Raw genomic sequence first — 14,572 nt, 5'->3', positions numbered from 1 at the left:
TATTTTCATTTACACTACGATACTCTTCAGTATTAAGAATTACAGGTCGATCACGGTTTGTCTCAGAAAACGATAATCAATGATTGATTAATGGTTATTGATTACACATTTAAGTGTAGTGTACAAAGAAAAGTTAAAAACAAACGACAAACCCGATTGCTAATTACAAAATAACATTTATGTTTACCTTTCTTCAGACGACCAACCCCAACAGCCATTGCAAGTTGAAAACAAGACTAGCAATAGAATTTCTTCGTAGTCTTCTCCAGGATAAACCACCCCAAGATCGTCCCTTATCTCGACAAATTAGTTTGAAAAAAAATGGATCGTTGAAGACTATCTTTTTCCCGGCAAGATTTCTTTCTGAGCCTAGCGTTGCCAAATGTCTAGGCATCCAAAATGTAAATTCCCAAATTGAGGATTACGCTATTCTTGAAAAATCTTATCGAGGGCCTTTTTGGAGGGCTAAGTAATTTTTTATTAGCATCTCTATATTGAGATGAGCAGATACTTCTACAAATGAAATGTCGCAAAGTTTTATCATCATTTTGTTTAGCTTGGATTTTTTGTGCTATTCACTTCTAGATTGCTTCAAGAACTCTTTCGATGGTTTTCAAGTTTATGAAAACGTCCAAAGTCCGGATGTAACAAGGTTTTCTTCGGCCAGCCAACGAATCTCTCAAAACATCTTGACCGTTGATCTTCGTAGGCAGTCGCTGGCAGAACAATGTGAAACAACTCAACTAGATCATGGTGATGGTGTAAAAGAGCATGATAGAAATGACTTTGCACAAAATCAACGAATCATTTCTATAAATGAAGAAGCAAATGACAATGTTATTGATATTCATGATTCTAATGCTTCCAAACAGGCAGCTGGTGTGGATGTTTGGACTGGTAAACTTTCTAAAGGTGAAAGGGATTTAGATAGCAGGAAATCATGTAACACAGATCCTTTAGATAGAATGTACGATGCAGATATTCATAATGTTAATAGCTCGCATGATGATAAGGACAATCATCTAAAATCAACTCACTGCAATGTGGAATTATCTTCCAGTGATAGCGTAAAAATAGACGATGATGTTTATAAATATGTAATCATTGAAACGTTATCAGTTTCTTCAAGAACGTGCTACTCTTCGACAGAAAATGACTTCAATTTGCTGGAGAACCGTGCTTCACAAAAGAAAACTAAATGCAGAGTAACAAACATGTCACGTATTAATTCAACAGAAGAAAACAAAGATGACTCTTGTAGTTAGAACAAAACAAAGGAACTTTTAAAACGTGAGACCAATCAGCTTGAAATTATTGCAGTAAAACCCGTGAATAAGCTATCAAAGTAAAACTTTAAATTGAAAACAAATAATCAGGAATTTCATAGAATATTCACAACCTTGTTTTTATTTAGAAATGAAAAAAGTCTCCGATTTCTCTCGATGGAAGTTTGAAGTTAACACAGGCCCGAAATTGGGTCTTTTTTGTACTGCATATGGTTTGAATGTGACTCAAAACAGGTATAATGATTTGTAGCTACTGTCATCTGTACTTAATACAAAATATCTTTTGATTTGACGAATTTGGGGCTTGCATTTAGGTTTCTATACAACTACGGTGCAAAATAATATCACGTCTTTGGGGATTGCTATTTGGCTACAGACTTTAATAAACGAAGTCAGAAATAACAGAAGCAGTGTCTTTAAGAGAGTTTTCAAAATCAGTTTTATTGCCATTAACGCTTAGGTGCAACTCTTTCCAAACGTAGTCCAAGATCCTGAATGTTCCGTAGAAGGTTGCGTTTATGAACTAACGTCAGAATATCTACCGCTTTTGAATATATGTATTGCTTCTCCAAAGGTAAACCAACCACTTTTAAATTTTCCCTTGACACTTAATTTGTTAGTCCTCCGTCTTCTTTCAATCAGCCTAACGAAATTTTTTTTGCAATAATAACAGGGAATCAGCATTTACATCTGTGCAGACAATATATCTAATACAAAAGTTGAAAATTCAACCATATGCTGTCCAATTTGAACAATCAAATAAGCAAATATAATGTATAAATCTATATCAATAATTATGCTTCTCTAGCATTACAAGAGACTGGTTCTACCTGTTTGGATGTGTAAAAATCCTGCACGATTTGAGCATGGTATATGTCAACAATGTGTTGCTGCAGTTGTTTATGTTGCTCAAGAAAATATATCTCGCCAGGTGAGTGAAGCTTTCGTTTCCTCTTACATACCAAAAGCTATTTTCTTTTCATGATTTCATTCCCAACTTGCAATATGATTTTGCATGCAAAACTCATTGAAAATTCAAACAATGCCACACAAACTCGGGTTTTATGAAAGCCAATAAAACCAAGCACAAATAAACTTATCATAGGAAGACATGATGGAAGGCGTTTTTACCGAAATTCAATTTCTTTTCCTAGATTTTGTGCAACTAGATACTTCATTTACCTTGAAGTAGTACTTTATAAGAACTGATTTACTTACTCCGAACTAAGTTGAATATTTAAAAAGTTTCAGTATAAATCACGCTTTCGCCCTTTGAGAATACTTTTTAAGTAACCAACATGAGCGCAAGTCAACACGTAATGCTGTTCATCTTACAGCAGAACAAAGTCAACGCGCCATAAATTGATCTATTGGGCTCATCATCTCGACTTACCATAACATTGTTGGATAGCTGTTGCATTTCTATTTTCTTACGTGGGTCAACATAACGTAATTCGATGTAATCTGAAGCTTTCTATTCAAATTTGTCATCGATTTCTTGCTTTAAAAGATCCTCAGTCTTTGATTCGTCAACTTCAAGATACATGTGACGATAATTCAACTCATAAGTAGGACGTGCTGTACCATACTTGCCACAAAGCCAACGAAAACTGCAAATGTGGAAAAGTGAAGATATTCGATGCCTTTTCCTCGTGGCAAATAAGTCAAAATTGACGTAAAAGCGATAAAAAAGATTTACCTTTTCAAATTTTCATGGACGCTCTGTTTAATTTTGTGATCCTTTGTGAGAAAACGTTTTTTAAATTCGACTGTGTTGGGAGTGGAAGGTTCATCTACAAAATATTACACAAAATGAATGTCACTGGACTTAGAATCTCCTAAAACACAAATATCAAATTTACCAGTTTAAAGGAAGAATATTTAAAGCCACCCACAACAAAGCAACAATGGTTACACATTGCTGATGAATTTATATGCAAATGGCCTTTTCCCCATGCAGTTGGGGCCATTGATGGTAAACATATCAATTTGCATGCACCTCCAAACTCAGCCCCTGAGTACTTTAACTATAAAAAACATTTTAGCATAGTCCTCTTGGCTATTGCAGATGCAAATGCTAAATTCATCTCATTTGATCTTGGAGCCCCTGGCAACCAGTCAGATGGAGGAATTTTTAAAGACAGTCACCTTAAAAACATATGCAAGACATGCTATTTCCCACAAGCTGAAGAACTAAGAGATACATTATTGCCTATACTTTACTTTCTGCTTGGAGATGAGGCATTTGCTTTGAATGAAAATCTAATGAAACCATATCCACACCAGAGTGCAATAGGTGATGAGAAAGTTTTTAACTATAGCTTTCACGAGCACGAAGAATTGTTGAAAATGCATTTGGATTGATGTGTAGTCGATTCAGATGTCTTTTGAGAACATTGGAGTTGGATGTTTCACATGCAATGCAGGTGGTGAGGGCCTGTATGGCACTGCATAACCTTTTGATAAGTCAGAAGGACCAGTTTTACACACAACCAGGATGTATGGACTTTGAAGATGAATTAGGAAATGTTGTGAATGGTTCTTGGAGAACACAATTAGGCAATGAAAATGAAGTATGTGACATCCAGCCATATGCTGGTGCCCGCCCATCATCAATTCATGCAAGACAAATCAAAAATGCTCTTAAAGACTATTTCTTTGAAGAAGGGGCAGTTGATTTTCAATGGACAATGACAAACTAAAGAATTATAACCAAGAAATAAATTTACCTTGTTTGAATATAAAAAATATATGAAAACTTGTTTTGATGGTTGATGTTGCCCTTTATATATATATAAATCCAGTAAAGTAGACTCAAAAACAAATGTGTAAGTTATTTTGATGTAGAAGTTTAATCATTGAAACATGTTCATTTAAAATACCCTAGTTTAATAAAACGTGGTTGAAACTGATTATTTATTGATTAATCTGCTTGATTAAATGGTTGTTATTGAGCCCGTGGGGGCTCTGTGGCCTGAAAAATAGTCGATTGTATGGCAAACTTGATATGTCTTTGTATATCTTTATCTGCCAGACCACGCATTGCATGTGCCACATCTTTACCAAAAATATCCCACTGGTCTTTAGGAGCAGATGTTGCTGATTTTGCCAACTGGTTCAAGGCAGATGTTTCTGACTCAAGAAATGGACTATGTGATTGTTTTCTATTCTTTGAGCTTGAAATAAAACTACATTCACTTCCTGTATCTTCATTATCAATAATTGAATCATTTAATTGGTTTTCTCTGTCTTGTGCAAAACGTTCATCAATAGCATTTGTAAATACTTGACGATTGTGTGATATAACTTCATCCGAGAAACTGTACTGGTCAAAAAACTTCCATTTTGATACATAAACTTCACTAGCCCCACTGCCTGTACCTTGGCTTTTTCTTATTTTTCCAACTTCTTCTCTATAAAATGTTCTTAAGCTCTGTATCTTTGCTAAAAGTTTAAGCCAGAAATTTTATTAGAATAGACTTATTTGAATCCAAATAATAGCATATAAAGCTACAGATGGATATGTTTTCCTTTACCAATTTTGGCATGCCAACAAGCTGAGTTAGAAGTTTGAACACATTGCCATGTAAGCAGGACAAGATATTTTTTCCAGGGTGTCAATTGTGTATTGTCAATTGTGGGTGTCAATTGTGTATTGTCATTGTGAAATAGTGTGAAGTGTAATGTTTTTAGTTGATCGTTTGTTTGTATTGTGAATAAGTCGTTTGTAAAGTGCCGTTAATTGCTGTGATCTGTTCAGGGGCGTTTCTTCCAAGTTGCTATACCAACTTTCTAATGTAAGTATTAGAAAGGAATATCACATCACCGAATCACAAAGCACAACATTGACTGGGACTCGGCAAAATGCATTACTTAAAGTGCTGACTATAGACAACGGCTTACATTAGAAAGTTGGTATACCAACTTGGAACAAACCCCCCTGAACAGATCACAGCAATTACCGGCCCTTTACAAACGACTTATTCACAATACAAACAAACGAACAACTAAAAACATTTCACTTCACACTAATTCATAATGACAATACACATTTCCTGTACACACAATACAATGACGTAAGAACCAGATAACAAATACGGCTAACCTGACGTTTACTCCTCATTTGACTCTGAAGATGACTACCGCTAAGGTTGTCGAAACGTCAGTCATCAACAACAAAAACAGTCCTTCTCAGGACTTTGTTAACCTGGACGATCTACATTTACAAACATGTAACGATACACCCGGGTTCAAACCATTTACTTTAATGTAATTGATCATAAGTATTTCCAAAGAATCAGTTATGTCCTGCTAATCTAATTACAAATAAATAGTTTCAAATTTTAAAATAATCCAAAAGTGAGGTGTTGTGATTTACTGCCCAATACTGGATTCAACATTGTGGTGGAATCGTGAATTCTAAATGAGTCATACAGCAATCAGACAGCAATCAAAAACTTGCGAAAATCAGACAGCAATCGAAAATTTGCTTTTCTAGGAGCTTTACGTGGCAAATCAATGTATTTCGAAGCTTCCCATCCAAATTTTCCATCAATCTCTTGCTTTATAATTTCATTCGATTTTTCTTGACTATCATCAACCATAACATATAAGTGAGGAAATGGCATCTTCTCGTTTGGGCCAGCTGTTCCATACTCTCCATGAAGCCACGTGAAGCTTAAATCAAATATTTAAGCTCATATCAAGATAAAAATTCGTTTTTGTAATACTGAAAATTCAAGTTGAATTTCTCCAAGAACTACATTTAGAGTATTTCACCTTTCAAGTACATCACACACATCAGGTTTAATGTTACTGTGTTCGTCAAGAAATTTACTTTTGAAGATTTTAAAGTGTTCATCCAAATTATCATCTGCATTTAAACACATAATAAAGAAAATAAACGTGTATATCACATGTTACACTACACAGCTTTTGTAAAATATGAATAAAAAGTCGGTCCACAAACGGATAAAAGACGAAAAATGTCGGTCTCACTAAAATTTTGAGATATTTGATCCAATAAAGACACAATAAAGTTGGTCCCATGACGTAGAACACTCCCCCTCAAACCTTTCAGCGAGCCATAATTTATTTAGAATTTGCATTTACGTAGCCATTTATTGTATGTTATTCGGTCTTGCAAATATTACATGCATGGTTATGCTAATACCGTGTGTTTGCAAAGGGAGTTGAACCAGTGAGTTGAACTACCTTACTTTGTGGTTTGTAATATTTTGGGTGGAAAATAACAACGTGGGTTTTATTGAAAGTTTTTCCGTAAAACTAATAATTTACTCTTTCATAACACATCATAAATATCTCTTGAAAGAGTTATTTGTCCCAAAAAAATTTAAAGGAAACCACCTAAACGCTAAATGAAACCATGTATTCGTAAACATAATTATTGGCTTTTATTGACTATCAATAATCAAATAATATGTTTTAAAAGGATGTTTTTAACAATATTCTATTTAAATTCATTTGTGTACGTGTAACGTATACATGTAACTGACACGTTGATCATGATGGTTTTCATAATTTACTTTTAGCATTATAGCCAGTTTTCACTATCTATACATACTGATCAAATTTCTATGTTTACAAAGTTTAAAATTTTCACATGATTATGATCCACAACACTTGCATTATTTTTGAATTAAAAGATTTTAGTTGGCTACATATAACGACATGTTTTAAAATTAATTTATCAGGTTATAAATTATTGTTTGTATTTAGCGTTGAAAAACATGGAAATGTTTGGGCAGCAAATGTTTGGTAAAAAAATTCTTTTGCTTACCAGGTTTTGATGTGGAAGGCAAAACACCAATGATGACTTCACTGTCCATAAGTTTCAATGCTTCCAAAGCATCTTTTAATCTCAAGCAAATGTAGAACGTCTCCCCTTTTCCGTTTTGGTCTTTCTCGCTCAATTCAGCAACAACATATGCAAAAGGTCGTTTTTGGTTGTCTTCATCATCACAAAAATACACAAGAGATCCCGAATCTCCATCCATTAGAAACTCAACATCACTTTTTACCAACACTGCGTTACAAAATACGGGTCTTCCGTCGTCGTCATCAAAATTAAACATTAGATCCTCAATGTTTCCAAAAATTTCTTGAGCTTTTTGAACAATGCTTTTTTCACCACGATGCTGTCTAAGATAAAGCCTCGAAAACACGTCATGAGAATAGTTCTCCATTTCATCTGAAGTCTTTTCCATTTTAACTTCATCAACTTTGATGGCCATGATATCAGTTTCAGGTCCAAAATCAAAATGCGAAAAATTACCAACCACTTCGTCATCATCTGAGAGATAATACTTATTTTCTTCCATAAATCGCTGAGTGGCATTTCTGTTTATTTTAATTTCATCTTGAATTGCCAAAAACGGGTTAACGTCATCGTTCCGTATCCGGCCAATTTCATAACCAACGTGGAAACAGCTCAACGCGTATTGTTTTCCATCTTTCATGCGGAACATTGTCAACGTGCCACTGGATCGCATGTAAGGAATATCATCACGTTCCACTTCGAGTCGCTTGTTGGATAGAGGTCGAACCTTCCACACCTTTGACGGGTCATTTGGTCGGAATTCGATGTACTTTGAAGCTTGCCAACCAAGTTTCTCGTTGATTTCTTGTTTCATATCGTGATCAGTTATTCCGTTAACGTAATCAACGACCATGTACAAGTGAAGATATGGCATCTGGTCAGTTGGACCCGCTGTTCCACATTGTCCACAAAACCAATCAAAGCTGCAAATGTGGAAAAATCACTGAAAGATTAAACAATAAAGCAGAAAAATACCTTCGCGTGGATAAAACTCAACTGGTATTGAAGGAATATAAAAAAAAAAACACAAATAGTGAGATTTACCTTTTTAATTTCTCATACACGTCATTGCTCATTTTGAAATCGTCGGTGAGAAAATATTTTTTGAAGAATTGAAAGTGATCGGTACCTACATATCCTCAGATAGTTGCATAAAATTAATATCAACGGTTAAACATGCAATCCATGGTAAATAAAGTGTAGATTTTACCTGTAATTTCCGATGTCAACCGAGCACCAGTTGATGTGACTGGATTCTTTCCTATCAATAAAAATTTACATAATTTTTAGTTGTTCTGAGTGTGCACTGTTTTCAAGTCTAAGATAATGATAAAGAAATAATCATTAAATACCATTAACATTTGACGAGAGTTTCATGTTTTTTACTTTTTCTGACGGTGGCTGTTGATGAACACGGGAAATCGAATCTGGTCCTTAAAGAATCAAACACTTATTAATTAGAATGTAATAGTAATGCATAAAATTCAACAATGAGAGAACATTTCATTTAAGAATTCGTGCATTGACAAGAAACATTGTAAAACAGAAAAATAAGGCGTTGCTTATCGACATCAACCCCTTTATTATTTTCATGATATTCACTTGTCCTTTTTTTCTCTCGACAGCTTATAACAATAAGTGAATGTCCTATGCAAAAGATAGTCTTTATTTATTTCAATACTTATGCTATACGTAAAATATATTTAGGGCTGTAAAGCTGTTGCTCCTAACCAATGTCTTTTTTTAAACATCTACGATTGTGGATCAATTTTTTGGATGTAAAATATTCACTCGAACATCAAAAATTCAATGATTCAAACTAATACCTTGTCGACGTTTATAATTAATGCGTCGATATTTCATTGTCACTTTAGAGTCTTCTGAAATATTACACAAAAACAAAAAATATTAAAGGCTAGCGTTACTTTATAGAAAACGAAACTTTCTTCATTGATATACAGCAAGCCTTTCTAGCTGCAAAATGTTCACACAAGACAAAGAAGTAATAACTCAAAACATCTTACTTTTGTTAGCTGCACCTCCTTCATCATCGTCGGTTTTAGCACTGTTGGATACACTAAGACCATTGTCTCGAAGTATAAAAAATCGACCATTCTGAAAACCAAGAGCTTTTAAGCCGTGGTTCAACTTCAGACAGATGTAACTTTTTTCTGAACCGCTGTCACCATCATCACATACTTCGCAAACTCCATAAGCAAACGGTTGCCAATTTTCTTTTTCATCCAAAAACCAAACAAGAGTACCAGAATCACCGGAATCAAGAAATGTTTGACAACTTTTTATCTTGATAGCATTCTGGAAAATGCGACGTGTGGAATTTTTACACCAATACTCATAATTCAATTCACTGATGAAGCCCTCAACACCAGTGGCTGTGCGGACTTTAACAGCCTCCTTGTTGTCCTCAACCCTGCGTTGAAGTTCTTCATTTGCATCATCCAAGTTCAATACAACATCTTCCATTTCATCACCAATAAGTTTCTTGAAATCTTCTTGCTTGCCAATTATGATAGACATGATGTCTGTTTCACTATCAAACTGAGCAAAGGTGTGCCGATGAGTGGATCCAATTTCTGCTTTACACTCACTCTTAGACGGTGTGTACATATACTTGTTTTCATCGTGTTTATTCAAGGTTTCTACAGCTTTGTTGATTGATACCAGTCGCTCTCCGTCAAGAAATGTTTGCTGGTGGTCAGTGGCACAAGCAACATGTGCGCATGTCAAGGCGGAGTAAACACCATCCTTCAGACAAATCAGTGTTATCGTACCGCGAGATGTTCCACCATTCTGATTTCCATCATGTGGTATTTCGATATTTGAAAGAAGCCGAAAGGGTGCTTCAATGGACGATGGCGACCAAAATTCTCTCGATTTCAATGTTTGGATTCAAAAGGCAATAAAGATTACATTTGTGTAAATATTTGCATATAAAATTCCATTACTTACTAGGTCCTGATGTAGAAGACGTTATACCAATATCAGCATCACTGCCATTATCATTTAGTAGATATAGCAAAGATTTCTTTTCTTCAGAAGCTGAAGCAATATAAATATGAAACATTTAAGAATGATAATATTATTAAAAAGTATTGCAACAAATGTAAGCTTTTATTTCTACAGGATTGTTAAATATTTTATATTTTCTTATTTTTATGGAATTACTCTGATAAAAACCGCATTTGAAAGGGGCGTTCACCAGATGGAAACGGGTAATTGAGGCTAGGCGTGTATTAGAGGAATACGGTAACCCTTCTTATTAGAATAATCGACTTTTATTTACTGTTACAAAGTGGATTCTCGTCAATTTAAATCATTTTACCAATTCCTAAAATAATATATGCTAAGTCGTAGACAAGAGTTATATTTTGAGAGTGATTAACTTCCAGTGAGCATTAGTTTGTTGTAACTTTATTTACCGTCAAGATCAAGATTGTCCATGACTTCTTTGCTTTTCTTTCCACTAACTTCTTCAATTTTCACATGATCCACAGTATCTGAAAAATGTTCACAACGGTATTGTCACTATTATGTACAGCTTAAACAGTAGAGAGTCGAGAGAGAAAAACATTATAGAGTGTTAAAACACACACTGAATAAAAATACAACCAAAAAAGAGAGAGTTGGTCGAGTAAAAAAAAAAATTATTTTATAGCCAAATTTGTTAATTTACCGAAAAAGATTGAGTGAGCATCAAAATTAAATCGGGGATATTTATATCATCATGGAAGCCTAATTCAGTAATGTCTTTGAAAAAGGAAAATTATGTTTATGGCTTACAAGTAAATGCTTCTTGAGAACAGGTCTTGTTTTCCAGTCAGTTGACCTTATGATTTTATGCACACGAAGAGAAAGATCGGGAAAATGTTGCAAAAAGTACTTTTTATAGTTTCCTTCTTTGACATATGGCGATAGATGTGGACGGGGGTTATCCTTCCAATGCTGGCCAACGTTTCATATTTTCACTAAGACTCTAAAGTTAAACTAGAGTATTTTATATATCCTATAATTCTTAAGTCAATATTTATTGATAAAACTTACTTTTTAAATTTGTCTTCGTTGTAAAACGTCTTCCTGCCAAATGATGTAACTTAGCGAGTGTCGGGAATTATGAACAAACGTTTGCAGGTAAATCCATGACGACGGTCGTCTACCAATGAAATTCCCTGAAATAGAAACATTTAATAAATTGCCATGTTTATTTAGAAATTTCAATCATTAGTACTTAAATTGAAAACTGACACGCAGTTTTCTCTCTTTATGTCAGTCTTAAAAAATCGATGCGTCATATATGACAGTTTCAAAAACAACTCGATCAAATTTTAGACATGTTTCAACAACATATGAAAACAGTATCTGAAGACGTCTATCTTTGTGAAAAGCAGTCTTTAGCAGATAGATAAGGAATCAGTCGTCACATAAGAACTAAGAACCTGTGGAGAGAAAAGTGCAGCATTTTAACAAAAAGGCGCTGTTATAGCAGGTGCTATTTGTGACGCTGCCTGTTTTGAAAAACCATTATTAGAACAGCTGTTACAAAAACGTAATTTACGCTGCTATGAATTTAATTTTGTTTATGATGGTTCAGGTCGAGTATTGTCAAGACAGGCAAAAATCGAAGAACGAGGCAGTGAGAAAAGATAGATCCACTGGGGAGATCACATATAAAAAAGTCTCCAAAACAAAACGCTCACGATACAAGTCGCAAGTTACTTGCAATTTCTGAAATAATCACTAGAATCGTTGTCAAATCTAGAAAGAATGTACTGTAATGTTCACTGTAGATATGATACAATGCCTCATGCAACATGAAAAATGTAACATGTAACAGCATTTTAAGTAAGACGAAGATTTGGAGATGACATTTATAAAGCCTGCATGAATGCAAAGTTAAGTTTAATCAAAGGAAATAACACAGTTTCTGGAAACGTTGAATGATAACATTTCCTTGCAATATATGCTGTATTATTGCAATCAAGATTGGCAATCAATCTCTTTCAATTACAGGCAATGGGTTCAAAATAAACATTAATAAGCAATATTAATCGATCATTTCAAATAAGCACAAACCTTCATTTTCCACAACTGAAAAAAATAAGAGATCATGACAGATAACCAAATCCTGTTGCAATTACTGGAGGAATGTCTTCGTGACCTTAAAATGAACGACGATAGTTGCTTTGATCTGCGTAGATGCACTTTTGTGAGACGAATCTATAATAGCAACTGTTCATTAGAGTAACTTTAATCTTCTCAACCAAACAAGCACCAACAAACAATTGTCAATAACCAACAATTTACACATAAATTAATTCACCTTTCCTTGAGCTTCAAAGAAATAATCACAAACAGAGCGACTTAAAACACTTCTCCAATCTTTTTTTCCAGAAATATATCTCTAAATATACGTGGAAGACATCAGATGATCCAGAAAAACCGTTTAGTGTACGGTAATGTTGTGATAACCAAATAACAGTGGAGCATAAGAATTTTTGTTTAAAACGCCTTAACTTTTGTAAACATACTTACGACTACCCTATACAACTCGCTTTAATAATTTTCTCCAGCATGAAATAGAAAGATGTACATGTTCTTAACATATTCAACTTTTATGACGAAGTATATAACAAACATTACATTTATTTGCAAGATGCTCTATGACTATAATTAATACAACATTTCCCTAATTGCTTTTCATGCATTCACGTCCTTCCTTTACATACATATATGATCGAATTTAAGTTTCGCAGTAATCCATACTTCAGTGACTATATATGCAAGTAATCCTTGATATGACTTTATGAACCAATTTCTTGGTCGTTGCTCAAACTAACAATTAGAAAGTGGCACATGATTAGTTAAAAATTTGTTATACTTCATTTTCCATCAAGATTACGACTGTCAATAATATCTTCACTTTTCTTTCCATTGACTTCCTTCAATTTTCACAGGATTTATGTTTCCTAAAAACGTTTGCAACGGGAAAATATAGAACTTAATTTTATTTAACGTTGAGAAGGTTGGAAACATTTATACAATACTTAAAACATACATCTTGAAGAGTAGAAAAAAAGTTCAATGTGACAGAGAAGTATGTTAGTATGCATAGAACTCTAACATGTCTAAGTCGTAAAAATGGGGTATTATTTGAATAGCTTACAGATAAAATGTTTTAGCATTTTAGGTCTTGTTTTCCAGTTAGTCGTTCTAATAATTTTGTGCACTAGAAAAAGAAGTTCGGGAAAACGTTGAATGAAATAATCTTTATAGTTGCCTTCTTTGATATATGGCGATAGACGTGGACGAGGTTTATCATGCCAGTGATGATCAACGTTAGTTATGAATCGCAAACAACTTGCCCACGAAGACTGGTATGTTACAGTCCTTTCTTTGTTTTTTTACTTCAAATGTTTTAAAATCTTTCAAAACTTCATCATCGATAGGTTTCATCCATGTTGTACGATAATTCAACTACTCACGAACATCTGAATTGTGATATTGTGGTTGTTTTATCTCTGGTTGGTTCCCAACATCACACAGCATGTCAAAACTTTCCTCATTGGATTGTAAATAAGGATGTTTTAACGCCTCGTTGGCTGATGGCCTGAGTTCAGGCTTATGCTGTAGCATCCATGAAAGAAGATCTTTAAGTTGAACATCATCGATTTTCTTCAAGCCAACAGGGTTTCCATTTAACAAGTTACTCAATATACTCTCTTTAGTTCCAAAAGCATGTTCCCCTTTTGTTGCAACATAATAAGCCACCATTCCTGCACTCTAATATTAATAAAAAGAAACCATAAATAGTCACAACATCAACTGTAGATACTGAAATGCTAAAAATTTGAGTTTATTCGTTATTTGCAGAACTGAATAATAGCTATATATTTTTTAACGAACATATCTACCATTATATCAGACTCTTTCTTGTAACGACCTTCACGCAAGGATTCAGGATTCAAAAATAGTTATTTGAAATAAGCAAACTACTAAGCCGCTAATGCAATTATCATATATAATTAAATAAATCATGATGAATAATGCGATAATGTACTTAAATAATAAAAGCACATTTGGCGCCCCATAGATGTGTAAGATGTTTAATTAGAGAGCAGACAACCATACACTGTAAGATATCAACAATTCACAAGGTGTACAAAAAAAATTAGAACATTTTTAAAAGACAAGAAAATTATCTTTATATAAAAATTTCTCAAAATGTGTTCACGTCTAAGTATTTTCGCATCGCCTGGTTTATCTAAAAGCAAAAAATTAATCTTGAAAAGCGGGAGAGCAGTGTTTAAACGCTTGCGCAAAGAAAATGAGAAATTAAAAATCTAATTCAACTCGAAAAGTTGAAAGTTTAAATTCTGTTGTGTATTGCACGCAACGTGTATAAAATGAGCGTTCTGGTAAGTTTACCGTC

The 14,572-nt window shown here is 34.0% G+C and overlaps 2 protein-coding genes across 6 annotated transcripts in view; both read right to left on the bottom strand.

Annotated features, from left to right (window-relative positions):
- The window catches only part of LOC124438154, a 105,213-nt gene that overhangs the window by 32,822 nt on the left and 57,819 nt on the right, over positions 1 to 14,572 (bottom strand). The window contains exons 10-14 of the mRNA XM_046988149.1: positions 13,307 to 13,923; positions 12,907 to 13,109; positions 12,464 to 12,544; positions 12,217 to 12,360; positions 11,188 to 11,312 (exon numbers count right to left, since the gene is read on the bottom strand). The gene's annotated coding sequence lies outside the window, so the exon portion shown is untranslated. The remainder of the gene's footprint in view (positions 1 to 11,187; positions 11,313 to 12,216; positions 12,361 to 12,463; positions 12,545 to 12,906; positions 13,110 to 13,306; positions 13,924 to 14,572) is intronic.
- LOC124438160 overlaps positions 5,536 to 14,572 on the bottom strand; it is a 120,356-nt gene continuing 111,319 nt past the window's right edge. Inside the window, exons 3-11 of one of the 5 annotated variants that reach the window (XM_046988158.1) lie at positions 10,096 to 10,185; positions 9,150 to 10,013; positions 8,952 to 9,005; positions 8,478 to 8,558; positions 8,336 to 8,386; positions 8,170 to 8,263; positions 7,087 to 8,048; positions 6,066 to 6,165; positions 5,536 to 5,963 (exon numbers count right to left, since the gene is read on the bottom strand). In XM_046988158.1, the coding sequence (XP_046844114.1) occupies positions 5,726 to 5,963; positions 6,066 to 6,165; positions 7,087 to 8,048; positions 8,170 to 8,263; positions 8,336 to 8,386; positions 8,478 to 8,558; positions 8,952 to 9,005; positions 9,150 to 10,013; positions 10,096 to 10,185 (2,534 nt within the window). In that variant the 3' untranslated portion in view covers positions 5,536 to 5,725. The remainder of the gene's footprint in view (positions 5,964 to 6,065; positions 6,166 to 7,086; positions 8,049 to 8,169; positions 8,264 to 8,335; positions 8,387 to 8,477; positions 8,559 to 8,951; positions 9,006 to 9,149; positions 10,014 to 10,095; positions 10,186 to 14,572) is intronic. The other 4 variants (XM_046988160.1, XM_046988161.1, XM_046988159.1 and 1 more) reach the window with 4 other exon arrangements.

The sequence above is a fragment of the Xenia sp. Carnegie-2017 genome, unplaced genomic scaffold (assembly GCF_021976095.1).
Source record: "Xenia sp. Carnegie-2017 unplaced genomic scaffold, XeniaSp_v1 HiC_scaffold_19, whole genome shotgun sequence".
NCBI lineage: Eukaryota > Metazoa > Cnidaria > Anthozoa > Malacalcyonacea > Xeniidae > Xenia > Xenia sp. Carnegie-2017.
This window is presented reverse-complemented; position numbering and strand designations above follow the sequence as displayed.